The sequence below is a fragment of the Aptenodytes forsteri genome, unplaced genomic scaffold (genome assembly GCF_000699145.1).
Source record: "Aptenodytes forsteri isolate BGI_AS27 unplaced genomic scaffold, ASM69914v1 Scaffold255, whole genome shotgun sequence".
In the NCBI taxonomy this organism is placed as follows: Eukaryota; Metazoa; Chordata; class Aves; order Sphenisciformes; family Spheniscidae; genus Aptenodytes; species Aptenodytes forsteri.
This window is the reverse complement of record NW_008794888.1, coordinates 11,219,450-11,242,599: the sequence shown is the minus strand read 5'-3', so window position 1 is coordinate 11,242,599 and position 23,150 is coordinate 11,219,450. Positions and strand designations below refer to the sequence as shown.

The 23,150-nt window shown below is 49.8% G+C and overlaps 1 protein-coding gene across 1 annotated transcript in view; it reads left to right on the top strand.

Moving 5' to 3' along the window:
• The window catches only part of ITGB5 (integrin subunit beta 5), a 68,823-nt gene that overhangs the window by 11,542 nt on the left and 34,131 nt on the right, over positions 1-23,150 (top strand). The window contains exons 2-6 of the mRNA XM_009274993.1: positions 5,354-5,558; positions 10,532-10,781; positions 14,636-14,804; positions 20,930-21,091; positions 22,566-22,661. Of these exons, the coding sequence (XP_009273268.1) occupies positions 10,600-10,781; positions 14,636-14,804; positions 20,930-21,091; positions 22,566-22,661 (609 nt within the window). The 5' untranslated portion in view covers positions 5,354-5,558; positions 10,532-10,599. The remainder of the gene's footprint in view (positions 1-5,353; positions 5,559-10,531; positions 10,782-14,635; positions 14,805-20,929; positions 21,092-22,565; positions 22,662-23,150) is intronic.

Sequence of the window (23,150 nt, the reverse complement as noted above, 5' to 3'; positions counted from 1 at the left end):
TATTATATGTACAGGAAGTGGAGATGTATATAATATATAGAATATATGTATACACAAAATATATATATTATTATACCTTCCTGTGTATATATACCTTCTTATATGTAATATTCCTTCCTTTGGGGAATAACATCACTTGTCGGTGCCATCATACCTGTTTGTTATTTGTCCCCCTGAGTGCCCGGCAGTGCCAATGCTGTGAGGGACACTCCGGCTGTGGGAGAGGAGCAGTATGAGCGGGAAAGCCATGCTGTTTCCCAGAGATGACCATGGTTCATGCAACCACCTGCAGTGTTGCATCCTCCTCCATCACCCTCTGCACTCCTGGATCCAGGCTCCACGTGACTGCAGAGGAGCAGAAAGTCTTGAGTGCTCATGGACTGCAAATAGGGGTTAGGAGCGCACGAAAGCAATTCTGCGGATACAAGGAGACCTATCCCGATGGCTTTCCAAGTGGGATAAGGTTCCTTGTATTTACATTGTCTTGAATTGTGAGGATAGGAGCATGCATATAGATAGATGCTTACAGTAGAGTAGTCAACATGCTATAAATTTATAACTGCCGCCTCCTAACCTGTTAGTACAGGGTGCATCGCATCTCCTTGGCTTGAATTGGCCTCTGTTCACTTCTGCTTGTGTTCAGCATCTCTGCTGCCATCGGAGAGGGTGATGATGGATACGTTGATGATAGCAGCTTCTGGTATCCGGCAGCCCCGGAGCCCCCAGGGGCTCCTGAGCTAACCACAAGTCTTTGGGCTGTTGGAAATTTGGAAGCAGACATCAATTCTGTTGGCTCATGGAAGAATACCTTGAAAGGCAGGACTTAAATGGGGTGATCTGTTTTAATGGCACTTAAAAGAGGAGGTATGTATGTGCGGCCTTAACCGTCGCCTGAGCGTGCCTTGAAACAGGGCTGTCTGGGGGAAATATGTGACTCTTGGGTGAGGGAGACTGCTGCAGCCTTTCCATCCGTGCTGGAATCTGAGGAGATTCCTCAACTTCTCCTGCAAGCTCCAGAAGAAGCTGGCAATGACTAGAAATTGCTGACACTCTGCTGGTAAACGACTCTGGCTGGAAACTGCACACTGGCCTGTGGGGTTGTTGTGATCTCTGCGGCAGCCTGGTTTTCGTGGGTGGGAGAGGAGGATGCTTGTTTTTTTTTTTTTTTTTTTTTTTTTTTTTTTTTTTTCAGTGGCTTCAGGTTGCCCAGGCTCAACGGGGCTTGTTGGGCTTGCTGAGGAGGGCAGGGAGCTCTGGAAGTGGCTCTAGCACTGTCCTCCGAGCTGCCAGGTGGGGTGTGATAGACAGGTGGGGTTTGTGTTCATGATAAATCAACCTGGAATGATTGCAGGGGGGATGTTCTCCAAAAGACCATTCAGGAGTACCGGTATGGGGGGGGAAATTATGTCATTACGTTGCTGTTATCTTCTGTTTGCTGCTTTGGGGAGCAGTGTACCAACATGCAGAGGCTCCTCTTGTTTGTTAGGTGTGTGTATGCTGTGTGTTCATCCATGCATTACCTATGTAGATGCATTTATATGTGTACGTGCCAAACAGAGATACACATTAATTACATTAATTAAACTGACATTTCCTTTTTGACTAATTGAACTGAAATTTTCCCAATGGCACCCTCTGTTTTCCACGAGGTTGCTTGTACCTCATCCTCTCCCATCTCAGGAATGTGTGCCTGGAGAATGAGGAAGGAAAATCAAGGATGTTCCTAGAGGGAACGTCTCGATTTTTTTAAATGGAGAAAGCAGGCATATTTCAGACTGAATTAATGCAGAACTGGACTGATTAAAGCAAAAAATGGTAGGGATGTGTCTAGTCAGGAGTTAGATATAGTCAGTTAGATACAGTCAGTGCTATTCTCCATTTTTATGGCATGAACCAAGCAATTTGTCTTAAAACTGTCAAACTGATGAGCATGTAATTGTCACACTGTTGCCTCCATTCACTTCTGGCTGTTTGCGTCCATTTGCTTTTGTGAGCTTGTTAGTGCAGAGGCCAGACCGCAAAGGGCCCACCGGGCTGCGAGCAGCCAGCGTTACTAACAAGGACTAGGTGGGATCTTCCCGAACCGATGCTTTTCTGTGGGGTGGTTCCTGCTTGCTGTGGGGTAGGTGCTGCATTTCTCTCCGAAGCAGGCCTGCAGGCAGATAGTCGGCAGGTATTTGGGCGCACCGAATTGCTTAACTAACTGCGAGGTGTCCTCTGCTCCGGGGAAATTGGGGTTTGAACCGGCATGCCACGTCTGAGCCACTGTGGGGCTGCTTTTTGGCGTGGTTGCTCGTGAATTATTTGGACCTGCGTGATATCCTTTAGTCCTCAAATCTTCTCATCCTTTTTTCTTTTCATTTGACCTCCGGCAGCCTTGATTTTTCTCTATCACAGAAAACTTTGTGCTTGAGTTGGATGGTACCTGGTAGCCACAGTTTTGGCTTTGGGTTTTGGCCTGCGGGTGCACGTGAGGGGTGTTTGTTTGCAGGGTGCTGCAGCCATTGCTGGGGCTTTCCCAAGGCCACTGTCACTCCCCTGCTCCGTGTCACCCTGCCTGGGTTAGAAACCAAAGCAGAAGCAGGTCCTGCAGCCCCTGGGCGCGGCGCTGCACGCCCTCCCCCAGGGTGTTTGCGCCCCTGAGGGGTTTATTTTCTTTCACCCTGGGTAATGCAGCATTTCACTGAACAAGAAAGGGCCTGGATTTGATCTGAGCTGCAGCTTGTCCTGTGGCAAGTCCTCTGGGCCCATTTTAGAAGAAAGTTTAAGAGAAAATAGCTGGGTCAAACAAGGGGGACTGTGCAGAGGTGCTGCTCACCTGACAGCTTTGTGCAGCACCCATCAGAAGGAGTTGTGTAGGGGCTTTCCCCTGACCTCCCGGCCTTCCTCTGGAGAAATTTTGTCCTGGAGGCTGCAGAAAAACACATTGCAGCAGTAACCGTTTCTTGCCGCCATGCAAACGGACAGGCTTGCACATGCACAGGTGCCCTGCCCCAAAAAAGGTCCCGGTAGGTCCCACACGGGTGTGCTCCTCACCCCACGTGCCAGCACTGTCTCGTCCTCGCTGTGCGGATGCTGCTTTCGTGTACACCCCTTGCTGGGTTGATGAACATCGGTATAAACAGTACCATACCCAGAGCCTTCTCTCGTGGTGTTACGAGCTAGACTGCTAAAGAGTAGCAGCTGGGGGAGGAAGCCGCCATCCTCCTCTCCCCAGACTGCCCCCCCCCGTCCTGGCTCTTGTTCTGCTGCCTCAGCCAGAAAATTAGCCCTAATTCAAAGCCCTTTGAAGTCGAGTCTTTCCGTTCACATCAAGAGGCTTTGGAGCAGACCCCAGGGAGGACTGGAAACGCCTGATAAAGACTGCAGTTGCATGAGCAGCCCTAAATATCATCCTATTTGGATACTTCTCTCCAGTGTTAATTCCTCGGGAATAACTAAAGGTTCCCAGCTGCACTCGTGGTGCTGTTTGTGTTGTTTTTTGCACAACTAGAGTGTCCTTTAATAGGTGGCCAGCAGAAATGAGCTGGCAGAGGTGCTCACCTGGAGCTGTGGTCCAGGCACTGAGAGAGCAGGAGAGCGTCTCCCCATGGGTGCCCTGCTGCTGGGCGGACCAGCCCAGGAGAGTGCCTGGACCCCGCCGGCTTTTCACTGGCTTTAGGTCAAACCACATCTAAGATAAACTTTTCTCCAAGGCTGCCCTAAACGTGCTGCTCTGAAAGGCTGGGCGTTGTTTTTGGTTTTGTGAGGGATTCTGATTTTTATTTTGTCATGCTGGAGATGATTTAAATAGTCCCAGTCCTCCTTTCTGGAAGTTCATCTGTTTACACGACGCGTTCCAAGAAATTCGTGTTCGCATCCATCCAATGTGCCGTCTCCTTGGCTGGACCCCGGTGCTGGATGCTGGAATGCAAATCTTGCATTTTTCAAATAGCGTTGGGACCTCGTAGTGAGAAAATGCAGCAGAGAGCCTCTGTCTGCGTCCCCAAGCCCTGCGGCCGAGGCTGTCTTCGGGGGACCCCTGGAGCACCCTGCGGGGTGCAAAGGCGAGATCTGTCGGACGACCTCTCCCTCCTCAATGTCTCCCCCATCCTCTGCAATGCTGGAGCATCAGCAAAAAGTGGGGTTTATCCAGCCCTGCTCCAGTTTTTGGCTGTGCAGCTGAAGGAGGGGCTGGTGTGGCTGCGAGCATCTTCTCTGCATTATTTCATGTCACTTTAGTCCCTCAGCCCCGGAGCAGAAGACGGTTGTCTCTATTGTTACAGTGCAGAAATAAGTAGGAATCGGCTGTTGAAAATTCAATATTTTGGGCATGCGACTCGCTCCCTTTGGCCCTTTTGGAAAAAAAAAAATTAAAAAAAAGGCATTCTAACAAATGGGCTCTTTGCAAACGGCTGCATTGTGTGGCCGGTTGTTCCCGAGCGCCGCCCTGCACAAGGCTGCATTGTGCACCACGCGTGGGGCTCACAGCGAGGGCTGGAGCTCTGGGCGCTGGGAGACTCCCCGCCATGGCAGCCCGTCCTCCGGGAGCGAGCGGCTGCCTGTGCCTCGCTGCCTGCAACGGGCATGGGCTGCCTTTTGACCACCTCCCATGCTGGCTCTCCCACCTCCCTTATCCTCCAGCAAAGCCGCCCAGGACAGCCTGCCCACGTCAAACCGCTCCGGCTGTGCTCCGCCTCAGCGACTGCTTGCTGTGGTCACTTTTTTTTCCCCATGTGATGGCGTCATGCCAACGCCTGCAGTGCAGAGGCGTGAGGGAAGGGGGACACACGGTGCGTGTGTGGGGACGTGCGGCGTCTCGCCCAGGGAGGAGGGCGCAGGTCCCTGGAGCCACCCAGCCTCAGTCTCCAGCTTCACATCTTGGCTTGGCTTTCTGGGTTGGTGGGTTTGTCCTGCTTCCCGTGATGCCATCTCCTTGTCCTCTCTTCTCTCTTTTGCAAAGCTCCTTCAAGGCGATGCGCGTGCAAAAAGTAACGGCTTCTCGCCTTTTCCCCTTGAAGAGATGGGAATTGGCTGTCCAGGCAGCACACCGAACACTTTGCCTTGCTTTCACAGGGCTAGGAGCAAGTGCTGCTGCTGTGGCTGGGGTGAAAACCCAGGCTTAGCTTTCTGCTGCGGTGGTCTGCGAGCAAATTCAATTTTCAAACCCTCGCAGAGATTTCTTTTTTGGTAGATCCCTTTGACAGGCTTAAGGCTCAGTGTGGGCTGCTTTTGAGTACAGCCACCACAAATGACACCAGTTTCTCCTTGTCATCTCCTGTTTGCTACAGATAGCAGCATGTCAAAAAAAGCTCCTGCTGTGGGATTGATGTCTCTCCCTCCCCTTCCCTTTTGTCCGTTCTTCACCCCCCAGGAGTTCGGCAGCACAAAGTCCATCACATCACGGTGCGACTTCCTGCAGAACCTGATTGCAAATGGTTGTGCCGGAGCCATCGAAAACCCCAGCAGCAGCATCAGTGTGGTGAAGAACGTCCCTCTGAGCAGCAAGGGCTCCGGACAGACCCACCTGGATGTCACGCAGATCACGCCTCAGAAGGTCGCCTTGAATCTTCGTCCTGGTGAGTCCCCAGTGGCTCTGAGCCATATGCTGGGGTATGCTTGTTGGGGGTGAGAAAGGGTGGCCGGGACATGCCGAGAGCATGTTATAGCCCATGACCTTGTAGCCTGCTAAAGAAGGTGGCTGCTGGCCCCTTCCAGAGCCCGTGAACTTCAGTGGTGCATCACGAATAGGTTTGGGGCTGAGGTGTATGTTCTCTATGAGAGGAGACTGCTGTTATGCAAGGTCAATCAAATCCCACCCAAAACTGTTGTTAGTACTAGTCTTAACCTTTGCATGTGTAAAGATGTAATCACTGGGTGGGAGGAGTTAAAATAACTTTGGATCCTCCACCAAGCTGACAGTGCTTGACTCTAAACTGAGACAGCTCCTTCTATAAATTGGAAACAAAACCGCATATCTGTTTTCTGTTGGTATGCAAAAGAGACGTGGGATCAAGGCCGAAGATGGAGAGTTGAACTTGTGACTCAGGCCTTGGACTGTGGCCAGATCCCTGTTTCATTCCCCTGGGCCATCACTTTTCTTCAATCTTTTCCTTTTAATTAAAAATTAGAAGGGAAGGGCTAGGCTGAGCCATGCGAGTATGCTTGTTATCAAAAGTTTTTGCATGGTGGGGGGAGGCTTTAATGTGGGTTCAGAATTCTTGCAAAAATTTGGCAGCCGATATTTCTGAAGGCGAAAAAAACCCTCTTTTTATTGCAAAGTTAAGAAGCAAATATAAAAGCTCGATTCATTGCAAGCAATTGGTGTGGGTTTCTAAGGCTTACAGTTTTGTGACAGCTCTCATGAGCGTACAGAAAAATGAAATACGATGTTTTGCCCAAGAAAAACAGGAGTTTGAGCTGGTGCTCACGCTACCAGTGCTCTCCGAGAGCCTACCAGTTGCTGCAGGATTTTTGGTTTTAATTGTATGGCTTGGATAGTCCTCATGTCTCTTAATTAACTCTTCCTAAGGAGTATGACTGCTGTCATCAGTCAGACCCTCAAAGGTAAAGAGATTTTGCTTCAAAGCCTTAAAAGCAGATACCTGAGGGTAGTTGTCACTGGATGCGTGGCTAGATGCATGGCTTCTGCAACTGAATGTTGCTGATGAAACAGCTTTGCTCCCATAAAAAAAAGGGAGTTGTTATTACTCCTGTTTCTTGAGGCAATTCCTGGCAGAAAGGGCTGGCTCAGCTTCGACATCTCGCCTCCCGCAGACCCTCCTTCATGCACAGTGCCTGGTGCTCAGCAAATTTCCTTTTCCCAATCCCTGTCAGTTTTGCCCAGCCGGAGGCACGGATGCCCACCACTCCGGTCTGCAGCAGGGCATGGGGGTCCGTCTCCCTGCAGCTTCCCGGGGGCTGTGCTGTCGGATGCTTTTGGGCTGGGGAGTTCCCCTCCCTGTGCGCCTGTTGCAGAGCATCGGAGTCATTGCAGGAGGAGGGACATACCTAGATGTTTTTAATAGTATCTCCCATTTTTGCTCTCTTTTTGATGTTGGGCAGCACTCCATCTTGCTGATGACTTCTTAAACCCTTGTATTAGCATCCCCAGTTTAAATTATCCATTAATCCTTGAGCTTGAGAATGGGTCCTGAGGGTTTCAGCCTGTGAACCCAAGACAAAAAGGAGACAATGTTGACTTAATTTTGGGCACGAAGAGTGTACTATTTCAAAGATGAATTCACACAGCAGTCTGTGGTGATGGTGATCTTTTATTCTTAGACCACTAAGCAGAAGCAGAAGGGAGTGCATTGTCAATTGTTTGCTGATCCCACCCAGCAGTTTGATCTAAGCAGCCCGTGGCAGAAGTCACATCCTCAAATCTCTGTGCCCACAGCTGATTTCCAAAGGCCTTAAATTGATGTCCTTACAGGGTATCTTTCAGATCGAGCATTTAGTTTTTATAATACTGCTTTTTAATCTTGGGTCCAGCTATAAAGCAGTGTGTCCTGGTTAGGTGAAAAATATGAATAGTGTAAAATGAATTAAAAAAAATGAATAGTTGCAAGTTGTGTTGCCCATCAAGCCGTAAGCCTCTCCGAGCAGAAAGAAGAGATTTTCATGGATAAGTGATTGTCGAGTTTGTGTTCTTAAGTGGCCAAAAGCAGTTTTCCAGTTTCTGCACTGCCTCTGTGTGACAATATCCAAGAAACATTTCTGAATACAGTTTTGAGTTAAAAACTTTTCAGTAAAAGCCCTAAGGAGAGGATGGTGGTGACGGTATGTGGGGAAGGAGCGCGCTGGATTGTCTCTATTAGTGTGAGAGTAATATCAGGCACAGAGAATAATAAATTCTTTTGCACTTACATCTGCATACATTAGCGATATTTTCTCTGAGATAATGGATTTGTGCAGTTAGGAATGACAGAAGAACCAGACCTAGGCTCCTGTTATTTTTGGTGTTTCTCAGGGACTAATAAATTCATAACTATTAAGAGAAGAAGGTTTTATTAGAGCATCCCAAATACCCTTTCTGGCACCGGAATTCCCATCTTAGGAGCTGCTTGGGAAGAAGAGTGTTTTGGAAATGGAAATGTTGGGAAATGCAGAAGGACACATCCTCTTTTTCTGAAAGGGTTGGGTATTCCAGTGGGAAAAATATGTAGGAATGAAACAAGTAGGCACGGGAATGAATTTTCCTGGAGTTAAACACATTCTTGCAGCACTGAATTAAAGTCAAGCTTGCCATCACCGTTTCTTACCCTGCAATCAGCGGTAATAGGTACTGCACTATATAAATGATACGCTCCTTTGTTCCCCCACAAAGTGCCAGGTGCCAGGCACAGCGTCAGGCTCACCTGATTTAGCTGAGCCGCCTCGATCGCTTTGCTTACTGTAGGCCCTGTGCCGAGTTGCATCCTGCTGCATACCACATCTCAGTGCTGTGCCGGGAAAGTCCTGCTCCTGCCGGAAGAGAAAGCTGGGGAGAATAAGGAGGAATATTTATGTTAAGTTTCCTGCTTCCTACAGCCGGTATCTGGGCAATACCTACGTGTGCACGTTTGTGGATGGTGCCTCGCAGCCCTGCCTTTGCCAGGTGGGGTTGTAGCAGGCTGCAGGGGGAAGCAACTAACTGTAAGAAAGAAGCCCTGGCTTGGAAGCCACCCTTGATCTAAATGTGCAGGGAAATCATCAAATAGAGGGAAAGTCTTGGTTTAGGAGCTGTAGCTGACTCCTCTGGTACCCCAGCACTGAGCTGGCTGAGATGCACAGAGAACTGGGGGAACAAAGAGCGCAGACCCGGCTCTAAACCCTTCACAGCTTTGTTTGCAAAAGAGGCAGGCTCTGACTTCTATGCACGTCCCCCTGGGTGCTGGGACCCCGGCTCCTTCGCCGAGGGGGTGGACGCTGCTGGGCCAAAGCAGTTGCTGCAGAGGGCTGGGAGAGGGTGTCCGCTCGCTCCCCGCACACAGGGACGGCTGCAGGCATCACTGCGAAGCAGATCCGGGAGCCAGGGAGGGTGTTTGGCCCTGTGTGAGGCTTGGCACAGCGTGACCCCAGGTGCCACCTGGGGCTGCTGCCTGCCGGGCTGCAAAGCCCCTTGTGCCATGTCTTGCCAGCACGGTGTTTTTAGGATGCTGCTGCTACGTGTTGTTGGGCTGGAAGTAAGTGGGAGCAGCTGTGCTGCTCCAGACAATGGGGAGAACAATAAAACGGTTAGGGAAATGTTTTCACAATACTAAAAAATGTGCGTTTCATTTCTGGGGAAGAGGGGAGGGAAGTCACGAGCGTTTTGCAGAACCTGCCAGTGCCCAAAGTTCAGCCTCGGCCGTGAAGAGCTGGGAGGGGTGGGCGGCAGGGGGAGCTTGGTCTTGAGAGGATCTGAGTCCCTGGGTCTGAGATCCCACTGAGCTGGAAAAAGGGACGAGGTGGCAGCTGGGGACGTGGAATCTCCAAACCAGCCTGGGGTTTGAGAGTGCTGGAGTCTGGGGTTTCCATTTAGACCCCTCTCAGCAAAGTGTAAGGCAAACATTTGCCACCTCCTCTCTGGCTCCACCGAGGTCCATCTGGTGTGAAGTTGAGTTCACTCTGAAGCCACTTCACCTTTTTCGAGGCGTGGGCAGTGCCAGTGGTGGCCTCCCGGGCACCCCTTCTGGAGGGCATCTCTGAAAGCAGTTTGGCAAAGGGGAAGGTGAGGGGAAAAGCTTTCCTCTGCTCTTCTTCACATTTGTGCAACCTGTGACTCAGCCCTGTCAGCTCCTTCCCTTGTGTTCATCACTTCAGGAAGCTTCATCTCTGCCTCTGTACTTCCCTGGGTGACCCTAACAACCTTCTTTTTCCAGTTCACTTCCCTTTTGCCCTGCTTTCTCCTGAGTGATGGTGGCACGGCTCTTTTTTGGGGGAGAGGTCCTTTTCAAAGGCATTTCTTCTGTGTCTGCTTCAATTTGACTTCCCTGCACAGCTCAGAGGACATCTTGCATTCATCTCATGCCGGCTGTTTTCTCCTGACCCTCTTCCTTCTCCTGCTCCACCTCCTTCTCTCTTTTGTGCAGGACTTCTTGGACTGCTCCTGGTTTGCTTTGAGGACATGCCCAAGTAAGCATGTACAGGGTCCCTCTTTCAGTAGTCCATGAAACATCCATGTGAGGTTCACTCTGCTTGCTTTTATTTCCAGTTTTCTGAGAAAATGCCCCTGGACTGTACACAGTCTGGGGCAGCAGCATTTTTCATGTGTCCCCCCCTACATGTTCTCTCAGCTGAGATGGAAAGACCCTTTCCCATATCTCCAAAGTAAAATAGAGACATGCACGCTATAGATGTCTTTTTCTTGCCAGCCAGTACACTACATAGCTTAAAAGGACCCAAAGTCATTACCTGCTTTCCTATTAGTCTCCTAAGGGATAGATTTGGAAAAGCTTGTTCCCCTCACCCTCTTCTTTGGAAGTGATCTGTCTGTTCTGCAGGGGGGGCGAAAAAAAAGCCTGCGGTCTGGATTTTATGTGTGCCAAGAGTTTCCTTTTCACCGCTCTCAACTCTTGTGTGTGTGCAGGTGACCAGACCTCCTTCCGAGTTCAGGTTCGGCAAGTGGAGGACTATCCCGTGGACCTCTACTACCTGATGGATCTCTCCCTGTCCATGAATGACGACCTAGATAATATTCGCAATCTGGGGACCAAGCTGGCTGAAGAGATGCGAAAGCTCACTAGCAATTTCCGGCTGGGGTTTGGATCTTTTGTGGACAAAAACATTTCTCCTTTCTCCTACACGGCACCAAGATACCAAAACAATCCCTGCATTGGGTAAGTGGTAGGTGTACCCCGAAGGGACAAGCCCTGTGTTTGCACAGAGCCTGGCTGCAGTCTTCTCTTCCCATTCTTGTTTTAAATAATGAACCACACTTAAGCCCTGGCTTTTGGGAATGCTGATTAGCCACGGCTGTTGCTGTTATGTTCTAGAGCGATTCAAAATAGGACAACTTCCAATTTTGCAGTGGCTGTTGGGAGATCTCTGCATCTAGAGATGGGAAACTGTTGTATCGGAGCCTGAAGCTATTTTTAAGTACCTGAAGAGGATGCAGACGTAGCAGGCTTTTTTACAGACTTTAAGAAAAAAGAACAAGAGCCAGAAATTCCTGATTTCTGATCCTAGCTCTGAGTCATAGTTTGGCCTTGAGTAGATCAATTAAGCTCTTTGTCTCCATTTTACAGATAAGGAGACCGAGGCAAGGCAACATAAGTCCTTCCCAACAGAAGTGTTTGGGGGAAGTGAGATTTGTGAGGGCCTGTAGGACTGATTAATGAGTTCTTGCAACGTGTTTTGAAGATGTCAGACAGGTTTTTTCATCTTAATTGCTGTGGAAGGAAAGCAAACTGGCAGTCGCAAAAGACACAAATGGTGCGGTTTGCTTTGCGGTGGGATCAGTCTTCCTCCTTTTTTTTTTTTTTTTTTTTTTTTTTTGCTAGAGTCTTTTTGTTTGCCCTTTAACCGCTGGAGTTGGGATCAAGTCCATTGAATCAAGGATTATGCCAGAGTGAAATTGAGTGTCGTGGAGGGTGTCCAGGCTCAGATGGGTTTGGATGTTGGCAGGAAAGGATGGATACAGCAGCAAGTGCCCTCCTGGGAGAATGTCACTGTTGACATTTACCTTCATGGTGCTGTCTTCACCTCATCCATCCTTGGGGTGCTTCCTAGTCATGTAAGGGCAGTAAGGTTAGCACTTTTGTTTGAGCCATTCGTGGATACTTACATTGTAAGATCACAGCACAGATGGATGCCAAGCTCTGCAAGTGTGCATCCTTTAAGTTTTCCATATGAGAGGCAGACTAAAGAGAGCTTGCATCAGCTATGAGTTTCTAGGCCAACTTTTGGCATTGACCAAGCATTTGGCATCTCATTGCACATTGACCATTGACCAGACAAAATTATCTGTATTCTTTTTTCACCAGTTCTGTCCGAAGAGGAAAGTCAAATAGATTTTAACGCTAAAAACTCATGCTTTGGCCATGAAGCATAGCCAAAACTGACCATGCTGACTGAGCCAGGGAGGTGGCTCTCTTCTGCCACGGCACCATACACCACGCTCTTCATAGCTCTTCCTCCCAAAAATTTGGCGTGGCCTCAGACCAATGTGCTTAGTCATCTGTGTCCTCCTCAGTCTCCTTCACCCGCTCATGTTGCTTGCGGGCAGGGACAAGGTTTCTCTCCAGTGGGGGAAATCTCGGAAACTTTTTTTGGTTGGTGTGTGATTTAATTGAAGTGACATGGCTTTTGCCGAGTGAAATAGGGTGAAAGGAGCAGGAGGGGAGGGCAGGGATGAGAGAGGAGGAGAGGATGGAGCTGGACAATTCTGCAGCGAGGCATGCCTGAAACTGCTGATGCTCTTTCATTGAGGGCATCCAGAACTGTTGCCTTGTCTTCTCCCACCATGATCAGGCTATCTGCATGTCCTTTTGACTTTACCCAGGTGGTTGCTTTTCTGTTTATGGGTTACATTAAGCCAGCCTGGTCTTGGGAAGCCATTTAGGAAGGATTGCCCTAGGCAGCTCATCTGGTGGGCGCTCCCTTCCAGTCACCATCTCTCTCCTCTTCATCCAAACCAGGGGTGCTGGCTCCTCGTTGTTCTCCAGCGGCATTGCCTTCCCCTGCCTGCTCTGCAAGCGGGCTGTCACTGCTGCCAGGTGGCTCGCTGATGTGGCAGCAAGGTGGGGTTTTGTTCGCAGCTATTTCTAGTGTCAAAGCAGACTTTGTCCAGTGGCCTGCTCACATCTAAAAAAAGCTGCAAGTAAACATGAGCTGTGGTGGGTGTTTTTTGCCCCCAGTCGAGGCTCTCTCCTCCTTCTCTTCCTCGTGGTGATGGCCATCTGGGTCAGGTGCGGCCGTGTTTTTGTGTGGGGTCTGGCTGGGATCCCTTGTGCCTCCTCCATCCCACCCCAGTTCACTGCTCGCCCCTGCTCCTGGCTCAGCATCCCAGCTGGGACCTCCCAGGGAGCCAGGATGTGGCCTCTCACAGCCACGGTGTCATTGAAGAGAGATAATACAAAGGAAACAAACACTAAATTGAAAAAGATAAGGAAGGCAGAGGGTTTGACTGAACACCCAATTGCCCATCTATCTGTGATACAACTTGTGGAGGTTACAGCCTGAGATAACCCACCCACACTGCTGTGTGCCCCTGCGTAGTCACTCAGCTATCCATTGTCAGTCCTGCTGCTGCCTGCAGCTTCTGCCAGCAAACCTGGAGCGTAAAACAGACAAAAAAGGATTAAATTATACATCTTCATGGGATGTGGGACCCTATAGTGTGTCAGTGTTTTCTTCCTGGACCAGGGCTCTGGCAAACCGAGCACCCAGATGTATCGTATGAGTTAAGGGCTGCTTACTGAGACCCTGCAGTGCAGAGGTTTCAGACATCGTATGCTCCTTGCCTTGGCCCTGGGTGCAAGCGGGATGCAAGTCTGAACGTCGGGCTGATCACAAGGGATGGCTCTAATTGCCAGCCGGGCCCAGGGCAGTGGGACCTGCCCCATGGTTAGGTGTGTTCATGGCTGTGCGGGTGGAAATCCCTGCTCTGGGGTCCCTTGTGAGGGATTTGAGTTCCCAGCAGTGGTAAATCTTAAATACTCCTTTGTGTAAAAAGCCTCTTACAGCTTACCCATAGTGGGTCATGTGTCAGCAGAGGCCTTTAATTGTTCTCCAGGTTTTATCTTTGAAGATAAGAGTGAATTAGTGCCAGCCCAACTCCTTTTTAAACACATTTTCTTCTTAACACTTCTCATCCCTCTCCCCTGCACACACTCACTGATTTCCCATGCCGCAGGAGCTGCTCTATTGAGCTCTCCCATCCACGTGGTGAGCACCAAAGCTGCCTCCCGACTGTTTTGTATGGAAAAAGAAGTTTTCCTGGTAGCCTGCCGAGGCATTTCTCTGCCTTAGGATGCCACTCCTACCTTTCTGCTCCAGTGGCGCTCTGAAAAGCGGAGATGGTGTTTGCTCACTGGCCTTGCAGGGAGAGTGGGAGGATGCATGAGTTGGTGTTAGTTATTAACACATCTCGTGGTGTGCAATTGCCAGGTGCCCGGTGATGTGCAGTGCGTGCAGGGTGGCACGTATTGCCAAGAAAACTGGATGACAGAGTGAAAATGCATATTGAAAAATAGGGGAAAAGTAGCTGTCGGCAGTGACGCTCCTGCGTGGTGCCCTTTGACACCAACCCGCCATCCTGGGCTGCTGGGGAGGATGGCTCTGACCCTCTTGCCACAATGTGCCCCCTGCATCACTGTGGGTCGCATCCTGCACTGCAGACTTCCAGTGTGAAAACCACTTTATGGGTGCTGAAACTCCAGAGCTGCATGGCCTGGGGCTTGGTGTCTCCACTCGGACCTTATGTGGAGAGAGACGTTTGGTCCTGGTGAGATCTCTGGAAACTTCAGCTGCTCAAAGACCCTGGGGGGGGAACCAAAAAGATGGGCTCTATTGTAGAGTTTTCTAGATAAGTAGTCAGAAATCAAAGCGACCAAAACATGAAGCCTTGTGGAAGTATTTCATCCCTCTGAACGGAGGTTTGGAGACCAGCCTGGTAGAGCTGGGAGCTTCTGCAGCTCTTGGCTACTGGTGGGGTTCCTCCTAGCTGACCACTCCTCTGTTCCTCCTGCAGTTACAAGCTGTTCCCCAGCTGCGTCCCATCCTTTGGCTTCCGCCACCTCTTGTCCCTAACGGATAAAGTTGACCGTTTCAACGAAGAAGTTCAGAAACAGAAGGTTTCCCGCAACCGAGATGCTCCAGAGGGTGGTTTTGATGCAATTTTGCAGGCTGCTGTGTGCAAGGTGAGTCGCTCTGATTTCTGGGGTTTAAAGGCAAAGCAAAAGAGGAGGAGGTTTCTTCTGCTCTGTTCTTGGACCAGGGTAAGGCTTCAGTATGCCATTGCTTGAAAGTAACTACTAAATTTTTCTTGCAGAAACCATGAGAGATGCCTTGAAAAGTAGAGGCTATTGTTTTCATGTGCTTTTGTACATGAAAAGGCAAAGGAAAAAAGGTTAATGTCTTTTGTAGTTTAAAGGGGTAAAAACAGAGCTTTTGCAAATGCAAATTTAGGGCTGAGATTTCATTGCACGATTAGACTTGTAGGTGCTGATCCCTGAGCACCTGGGACGAAATCCTTTAAGATTCATGCACGCTTGTGCGCAGCAGCACTGTGTGTTGGTTTAATGCGTTTCTTAAGTGTGTGTCAAACACATCTTGCATCAGTTGACCCGTGTTGAGGGTTCCTGCTGCTCATACCCGCCCCCTTGGGCGTGTGGGGCTGGATGATCCCACCTCCAGGCACTGATAGCCTGCCCTCCCTCATCGTCAGAAAAACTGGAGCTGTGCACAGTAATTAAAGACAGAGTTCGTTAGCTTAGTGCCATGTTAGCCACGTCCTTAGGGTTTTTGGAGATGTTTGCTTGAAGACCTTTAGGTGGGTTGCTCTGTATTCCTTTGTGTGTCAGGGATGGAAGTGTTTGCTCCCCTCTGCCATGTGGCTGAGCTGCGCCGCTCGCCAGAGACAGCTCTGGTTGGTTTTTCTGCTCTTGACATACAGTTTTGTTCTTGTTTGCTCCAGCCTTGCATTGTCCTTTTTGATGGGCGTGTTTTCTTCTGAGTCTGGATTGTGGGAGCCGGGAGATAGGCATCGTCTGCAGGATGATGGGACGCAGGCTTGTGGGAAACCAGATCTTCCCTCACCTGGGTTGGCTGCATTTACGCTTCACGTTCGTGACAGGATTGAACCTGCCCTGTTGGATCTGATGCCACCCAACATTCATCTTCCCTCTCTCATCCTGGCACAGATATTGTTGCTGGCGCAACTACAGTGCTGCTCCCGATAGTCATCTGGGCATAAAGAGCTTCTCAGTTTTGGAGAGGTGGCTCTCATGGTTAGAGCAGAGACATCTCAGGATGGTGACTCAGATGTGCCACCCACCATGTGGTTTTTTGCAGTCCCTTCCACCACGTTATTGCAAAAATGGGACAACGTTTCCCTACAGTGCAGAAATACTGCGATGTGTATCACCAGGGCTCATTTTGGAGGTGTTGCTGGAAGGCAGGAGACCTGCAAGATATTTCCTGCACATTTGTGCCAGTCTCAAACTGTTGGCGAGGACCAAAATCTTTGTGGTTCTTGAGTGCTCAGCCTGGTCCCTTCTAAATTCAGAAGATGAATTTAGATGCTGGTGCCATCTAAATTCAGGACTGAGCATCCTCTAGGAGGGGTGAGCAGAGGTGAGCGTGTGTGCTTGTGTGGCTCTTGGCGTGATGTGGCAGGTCATGACAGAGGAATTTCTGCAGCCGCGGTGGTTAATTAATTACCGGAGCTTGGGGGTGGGAAAGAAAGTCCATGGGACTGGTGTGTGAGGCAGGAGAAGCGGCTGCACCGCAACTTGCGCTGCCTTGGCAGCCCCTTGCTGGTGGAGCAGCTGCCTGTTGATCACAGGCATGAGCAGCAAAGGTTCTGTCCATCCAGAGTTAGAACAGCCAAAATTTTAGGCCAGCTGATTGACCTCCTAAGCCCTATAGCCAAAACGGGAGCTTTGTGATTAGTTTCTGTCACAGTGGCCGAGTGATGGCCCAGACCAGTCGGCGGCCATGGGTTGTGGTGGGGCTCAGCACCGTCAAGGCGGGTGAAGGTGACAGACATCTGGGGTGGCAGTGAAGTGCCACTTCCTAGTGAGGATGCTCTTTGCTGCAATGAATGGAGCTTTGCATCCAGTGGTGATTAATGAAGTATCATGGGGACTAAACCCTGCATGGACAGTACCTTCTGGTAACTCAGGAGCTGTTTTCCTTGGTGCAGGGTGACCAGCATGCAGGTACCTTGGTGCCTTCTGGGGTGGGTTTCCTCATCACTACTGTGGCACCCCATTGCCTCTCTCTGGCATGCTCCAGCTTTTTCCAGCTTTCACCCTCTCTACCATATTCAAAACCCAAGATTTAAGGCAGTTATGACCTTAGAAAGTCCCCTGCCTTTGGGGCAATGCAGCATGTTGACCGTGAAGTGCTTTGTGCTCAGCAGCAGAGTTTGTGGCATCAATGGGGGCATCCCGGGGAGAGCCGACGGTGGCATGGCAGAGCCTCACTATTTCCAAGCCACGGTGTCCGAGTGTGGTCTTCTCCCCTTCAAGCGCTGAGGTGTCAGAAACAATACCTACTCTGTTGACTAGGTATTTTTATACTGTAATTCATATCAAGCATTTCTTCTGCATGAGCTTTCTAAGACCTCTGTAATGCACAAGTCATTTTTTGGCCTGGTTTTCAACCCGAGGAGTGGGGAAAGTTTGCACAGCTAATACAGACTAACGAGCAGGCCCGGGGTTTGGCTCCTTTCTGAACGATGAAGATATGGTAAATGTTATTCTGGAGGCAATGAAAGAGCCAGAGACAATAAGCCTTTATCCTGATGCTAAAATGGTTAGCCAGGAATATTAATCAACCTTCTGCAATTATATTTTCCATTTGCAGTATTTTGGTTTTCTGCCATTCTTTAAGTGCAAGCATCATATGGCTTGGTGGTATATATAAGTTTCAGATCTTATATACTAAGATGCAGCAAGGAGATAATGCTGGATTGGAAAATAAAGTGTCTTTTGAAAGAGTTTTGACTGGTGCTTGCTACATGGAGATGGCCAAGACATCTGGGAGACACTGACGTGCCTTTCAGAGCGATGCAAAACGAAGGAGGTTTTGGCTTTTAATCTCTAAGGCATACTTGTCTTGCACCTGTATCTATTTCTTGCTTCCAAAAAGGCCTACACCTGAGAAACTGGTGGGGTTTTAGACATATTGATGAATCCAGGGGGTTCTCCTGGCAGTTGATGTCTTGGCAATTGAGCCCTTTTTATTCAGCACCCAAAGCATAAATTTAGATATTTATTTCAGGCTTGGAAATACTGATGCAGGGTTTTGCAGCCTTTTCAATAGGATTTGGAGGGCTGGGCTATGCTGAGATAGCTGTGGCAGTTTTGCCAGTCACTGTTGGCTGTAAGGAGTGAGGAGCTGGCCTTTCAGGGTATGGGAGGCAACTGCAGCTGGTCATAGGAGCGTGGATCCGTAGTGTGCCCAGCCCTGCGGAGACACGTCTTCCCACGTCACTCTGCTTTGGGTCAGGTCCCACCCCTGCTTTCAGAATCCTTTTTTATCCCATGAAGATCAAAAACCAGACGAGGGGGCAGACGTCAGTGCAGGTTTTTTGTTCAACAGTCTCAGTCCAGTAAAAATAAATGAAAGTCTTTTTGGTTATTTGTTTTAAACGGAGCAGAGTGCTGCTCTGGGTTTTGCGGTGGAAACTGCGTGCTGAAGAGCTGTATTTTCCAGCGCCTGCAAGCTGCTGGCGGAGGCAGCGTGAGATGCGGCAGCTCCTCAGTGCGCTGGCCTCTCCAGGTGCTTTTTCCATAGGTCTCCAGCTCTTTTTGGTGTGGCATCGGCACCGGCTCAGCCACCTCATCTGAGACACCCTGGTCCGATGCTCCAAGGCATCAAATGCTCTCAGTGCCCTGATATTGGCACTGACGCTGTGGGAGCTCATTGCTTTTTGGAAGTGAGTTCCTGAACTGAGCAACCAAAGCTTTTTCTGATGTTGTTTACATGGGAAAGTGTGTGTCGGAGACCCGGAGAGTTTGTCTGGAAAGGGGTGCTTAGCCTGAGAATTAAAGGTGGGCTTAGCAGGCAGGTGAACAGAAGCATTATCCCTGAAGTGGCTTCATAACTGCCGCTTGAATGCAGCTCATTTTCTTTGTGCGTACCACATTTCTAAGGAAATGAAACTCAAATTAATCCTTTTAATCTCTTCGGGACTTTCTTGGCCTCAATTGTTTAAAAAGAAAAGAAATCAGCTTTGGATACACAAAGGAAAGTGAACTGGATGGGCTTCTGTCTGGTGGCTGAGTAGACCAACAACTGCTTCCTGCATTGTTAGAGCTGTAATCACTTTTGGGTTGAGTTCTTAAGAAATTACATTTTGGCATGAAGATTTTGCCTTTTGTCCAGTGGGGGTCACTTCAGTGGAACGACTCCTGCTTCCCAGAGCAAAAAAGTTCTCACTGCATACTGAGCTGGACTGTAATGTGCTGGTACACGGCAAAGGATGTGTGTTGCCAAAGATTTCTTCCTATGGCCTTACTTGCATTGCATAGGTCTTTAAAATACCATTAAAGAAAAAATACCTTCTGCAATAGGGAGGAAAAAGAAATCTACCCTGGAATAGTGTCCCTGAAGCAAGAGTTATATTTATCAGAAAGATCAGCAGGCTTTGGGCTATGACTCACATTTGCAGGCGAAAATTGCGCTGGCAGCCGTGATTCTGCATCCTTCTGCCTGCTCTGCCCTCTTGCCCTGCCCACACCAGCGCTTTCTATAGGAAGTGTCTTTGCAGCCGGGCTGCGGCAGCTCGTAGGCTAGCATCTTACTGTGAAACAAGGCAGATGTCAGATGTTGCTAAATAGGCTGAGCAGTAAGCTCTGGAGGAGTTGGGTATATTCATCTGCACTGCCTTCCCATCAGCAAGCTTTTACCAGCTTTTCCCTCATCCCTTTCCAAGGGATTTGCGCTGTTGCTCTGAGCCAGGGGCTGGAGGGATGCTGAATGTGTGTGGGGAGGGAAGGCGTGGGGCTATGTCTTTGCCGGCAGATGGGCAGGGTGGCCAACCCAAGGGGAAGCTCTGGGAGATGGGGCTTTCTGGCTCCAGTCTCTGCCGCGGCAGGATCTCCCTGCTGTGGTTGGCAGGTGGGACTTCAGCCCACCCGGCTTGGCACGAGCTGGCAGTGGGAGCAGCCAGCGAGCGCAGGGGAGTGTGCTGCAGTGGTATGGTTTCCAAATATTTCCTTTGGGCTTCTCCATTTCCTTCCACTTCCATTGCAACAAACTGCTTCAGTGTGCTGTTGTAGGCGCAGATCTGCTTCTCGAGCCGATGCAAAGCTGGAAACCTGGGGAAGCTCCGTGGGAGGGAAACATTTATCATCTAAATCTTATACCTTTACTTGAAAAAAATCTGTCCCTGCATCTCTCTCCATGCAAAGATGGTGATAATGTCTGGTCCTTACACAGAGGGACCAAGGAGGGTTCAGAGGACACTTCCTGTGCTGTGCTTGACATCTCGGTGCTTTCATAGGGACCACTAGAGCATGGCTTGGAATTAGCATGTTTTTAAATACGCAGAATTTGCTCACAGCAGAGCTGTGCGGGGCAGTTGTGCGTGGATTAGTGCAGGCAACCACTGCCAAAGCTCCCACTGCTGCACTCTGCTCCAGGTGTGTGTGCTCCTGCTCTTCTGGGCTGTGGTGCGGGGGGATTGAGCTGTTCAGGGCACGCGTAGTGGTTGCACAATGAAATTGCAGGAGGCTTGGAGACACCATGGCTTCCAGAAGATGTGTGCAGAAGGGGACACATGGGGCAGAGTGCCTGTGCAATGCATGTGGGTGCACCAAAGCCAGCGCCCTTAGGCAGGGACCTCACTTTGTGCATCACAGCTCAGAAACAGCCTTTATGAGCAGGCAGTAATGAAAATGCTGAGCGGGGATATTGCAGCTCTTGCTGTTGGCTTGGCCGCTCTGCGGAGCTGAGGAAACAAGGTCAGATTAAATATGTGTGGAGGAATTTGGCAGGTCTCCTTTGGCTATAAAAGCAGCTGAAATTCTTATTCTTGGATCTGGGTAGAGAAGGTCTGGTGGACAGTCCACATACCTCCTCATGCCTTTTTAAGTAAGTGTGTTGGAAGGAGATGTTGGGAAATGCTAGATGGGCCCCTGACATTTCGTTTTCTTGCCAGGGATGGGTGGACAGGAGCATGGTACTCTTCTATTTAGTGCTAATGGGTCTGCTGCTGGATGGGAGTGTGGCTGGGACCATGTGTAAGGCGAGGGGCGAAGTGTGGGCTTGGCAGGGGCAGACCGACTGTCTCACAGGGTTTGTTTTCCCCCAGGAGAAGATCGGCTGGCGTAAGGAGGCGTCTCACCTGCTGGTCTTCACGACGGATGATGTGCCCCACATAGCCCTGGATGGGAAGCTGGGGGGGCTGGTGCAGCCCCACGACGGCCAGTGCCACCTGAATGAAGCCAACGAGTATGGCGCGTCCAGCCAGCTGGTGAGGGGGAACATGGGGGGCCAGGCCTCAGAGACTTCAGGGTGTTGGTGGACCTCTCTGGAGACCAGCCACCCCCAACTCCAGCAGCTTTTGGCAAACACAGCCTCTGACCAGCATGGTTTTACCCAGTCCTGCAGCTGGCAAATAAAATTTGCCGTTCCCCTTGGGCATCCCCCCCCAGTGAATGCTTCTGTCGTGCTCAAAAATAGGTTAGGAGCTTAGCAGGTTTCTTCAAGGCTCATTGCAAGGGAGGGAAAAGTAACTTGGTGTCCTGAAGAGCATCATATTTGCTGCAAAGTGTAGAGGAAACATCAAATATGTCATCCCTTTTCTAAAATGTCCAGTGGATTGTCAGCTTCTCCCCGGGGAGGCTGAGCCTACCTTGGTGTGGCTACAATAGCAAGCACAACAGGACGCTCCTCCCATTTACAGCCTTTGAGCTCAAGACTAACAGAGGTCTTAAAAGGGCCCATTTGTCTATTTATTATTAATTTAAACTCAGTGGAGGAAACTTCTGGGGTGAATGAGCACTTGTCTGCCACCTAATTATCACATCCTTCTGCAGAAGGGTGCTTTATTCAGCAGGTCACAAGCACTACTTAACGATTTTTGGTCCTGCAGGGATGTCACCCCCTAAGAGGAGGTGTTTCTGGATGGCTGCATTATGGCCAGAGGCTAGGATCCTCGGAGAAACCCTCTTTCCACCTCCCGTGCAATCCTAGCAAGTATATACGTAAGGGAGCACAGCCCTCGTACTGACGTGGAGTTACGCTGGGTAGCTGGTGTGGGGATGCTGCCTTGCTGTTTCCATGTTTGAGTCTTGGAGGCTCTCAATCAGCCCTCCAGTCGGCAAGTAAATAAGGTGTTTTTAAATGAGGACAGCACTTCAGAAGAAGCCTGAGGTTTTAAACTCAAGCTGGTCTCTTGAAAGTGAGCCCTGGTTCATTATTTTGTTGCTTGTGGGTAGCTAGAGCAGTGTCTTCCTGCCATCCTCTCTGTCTGGGAAGTCTGCAGAATTAAAGAGCTTATCATAGTCTCTTTATGGTTCCAGTATGCAGAAAGAGCAGGTGATGGGTGTTTCTGCTTTGGGAGAAAAATCATACATTTCCACTTACTGCAGTTCTAGATCTCCTTGCGTCGCATCCCTGGAGATAGCAGCCAGCTTATTACACATGTGTGTCTGCTGATGGCAAAGCAGAAAGAGGAAAGAAAGAAATCCAGCATTTCAGGTGTTGCTGTAGCTAATGGTGTTGTCAGTCATATATTCTAGTGAAAGGTACAGCAGAATTATTTAGGGGATGACAGAATTTCTACTATTTCAGCTGGGATTGTGCTGGTACGTCAGGGACTTCATCCTGCAGCGAAACATGCTATGTGTCTGGAACGAATTTTGCTGTTGGGGGGAGAAGAGCAATGAAATTAGTCTTTGTTTCTGTGTTACGCATCAGTCTTTCTGCCCTTTTTGTGCCCCTAGGATTATCCTTCCCTGGCGCTTCTTGGGGAGAAACTTGCTGAAAACAACATCCACCTGATTTTTGCTGTTACAAAAAGTCATTACGTCCTGTACAAGGTAAGCGCCGCCGAGCCGCCCGGGCTGGGGGGAGATTTAAATGCCTCGTGAAAGCATCTTCCTGTCAGCGCCGTGGAGCGGAGGCAGCCGCAAGCGCGCATGTGTGCAGCCGCACGCACAAGTGCACGTGGCCACGCACTGCCCGTGGGGCTGGCAGGGCAGGCAGATGCAGGCAGGCGAGGCTCAGCCCGCCGTCCCTCCCCACTAGTTGTTTCAGCGAAAAGCACTAAAGCTTCTTAAAGCAAAGAGATATATATGTTAGTGAGCATGTGAAGACCTAAAATAGACTCCAGCTTAATCTTGATGTTTGGGTGGCTGCCAGCCGTGCAGCATGCGAGAGAGCAGAAACCTGTTCAACCCATTCTGCAGTGACTTAATCCCATTACCTAATCGCACGCAGTGTTTCTGCCCAGCTGTGTTTTTCCATCACAGAGTCCAGGCCCCCGACGCGCCACATACAATTTGAACTCCCTCGAAAGAAAGAGGTGA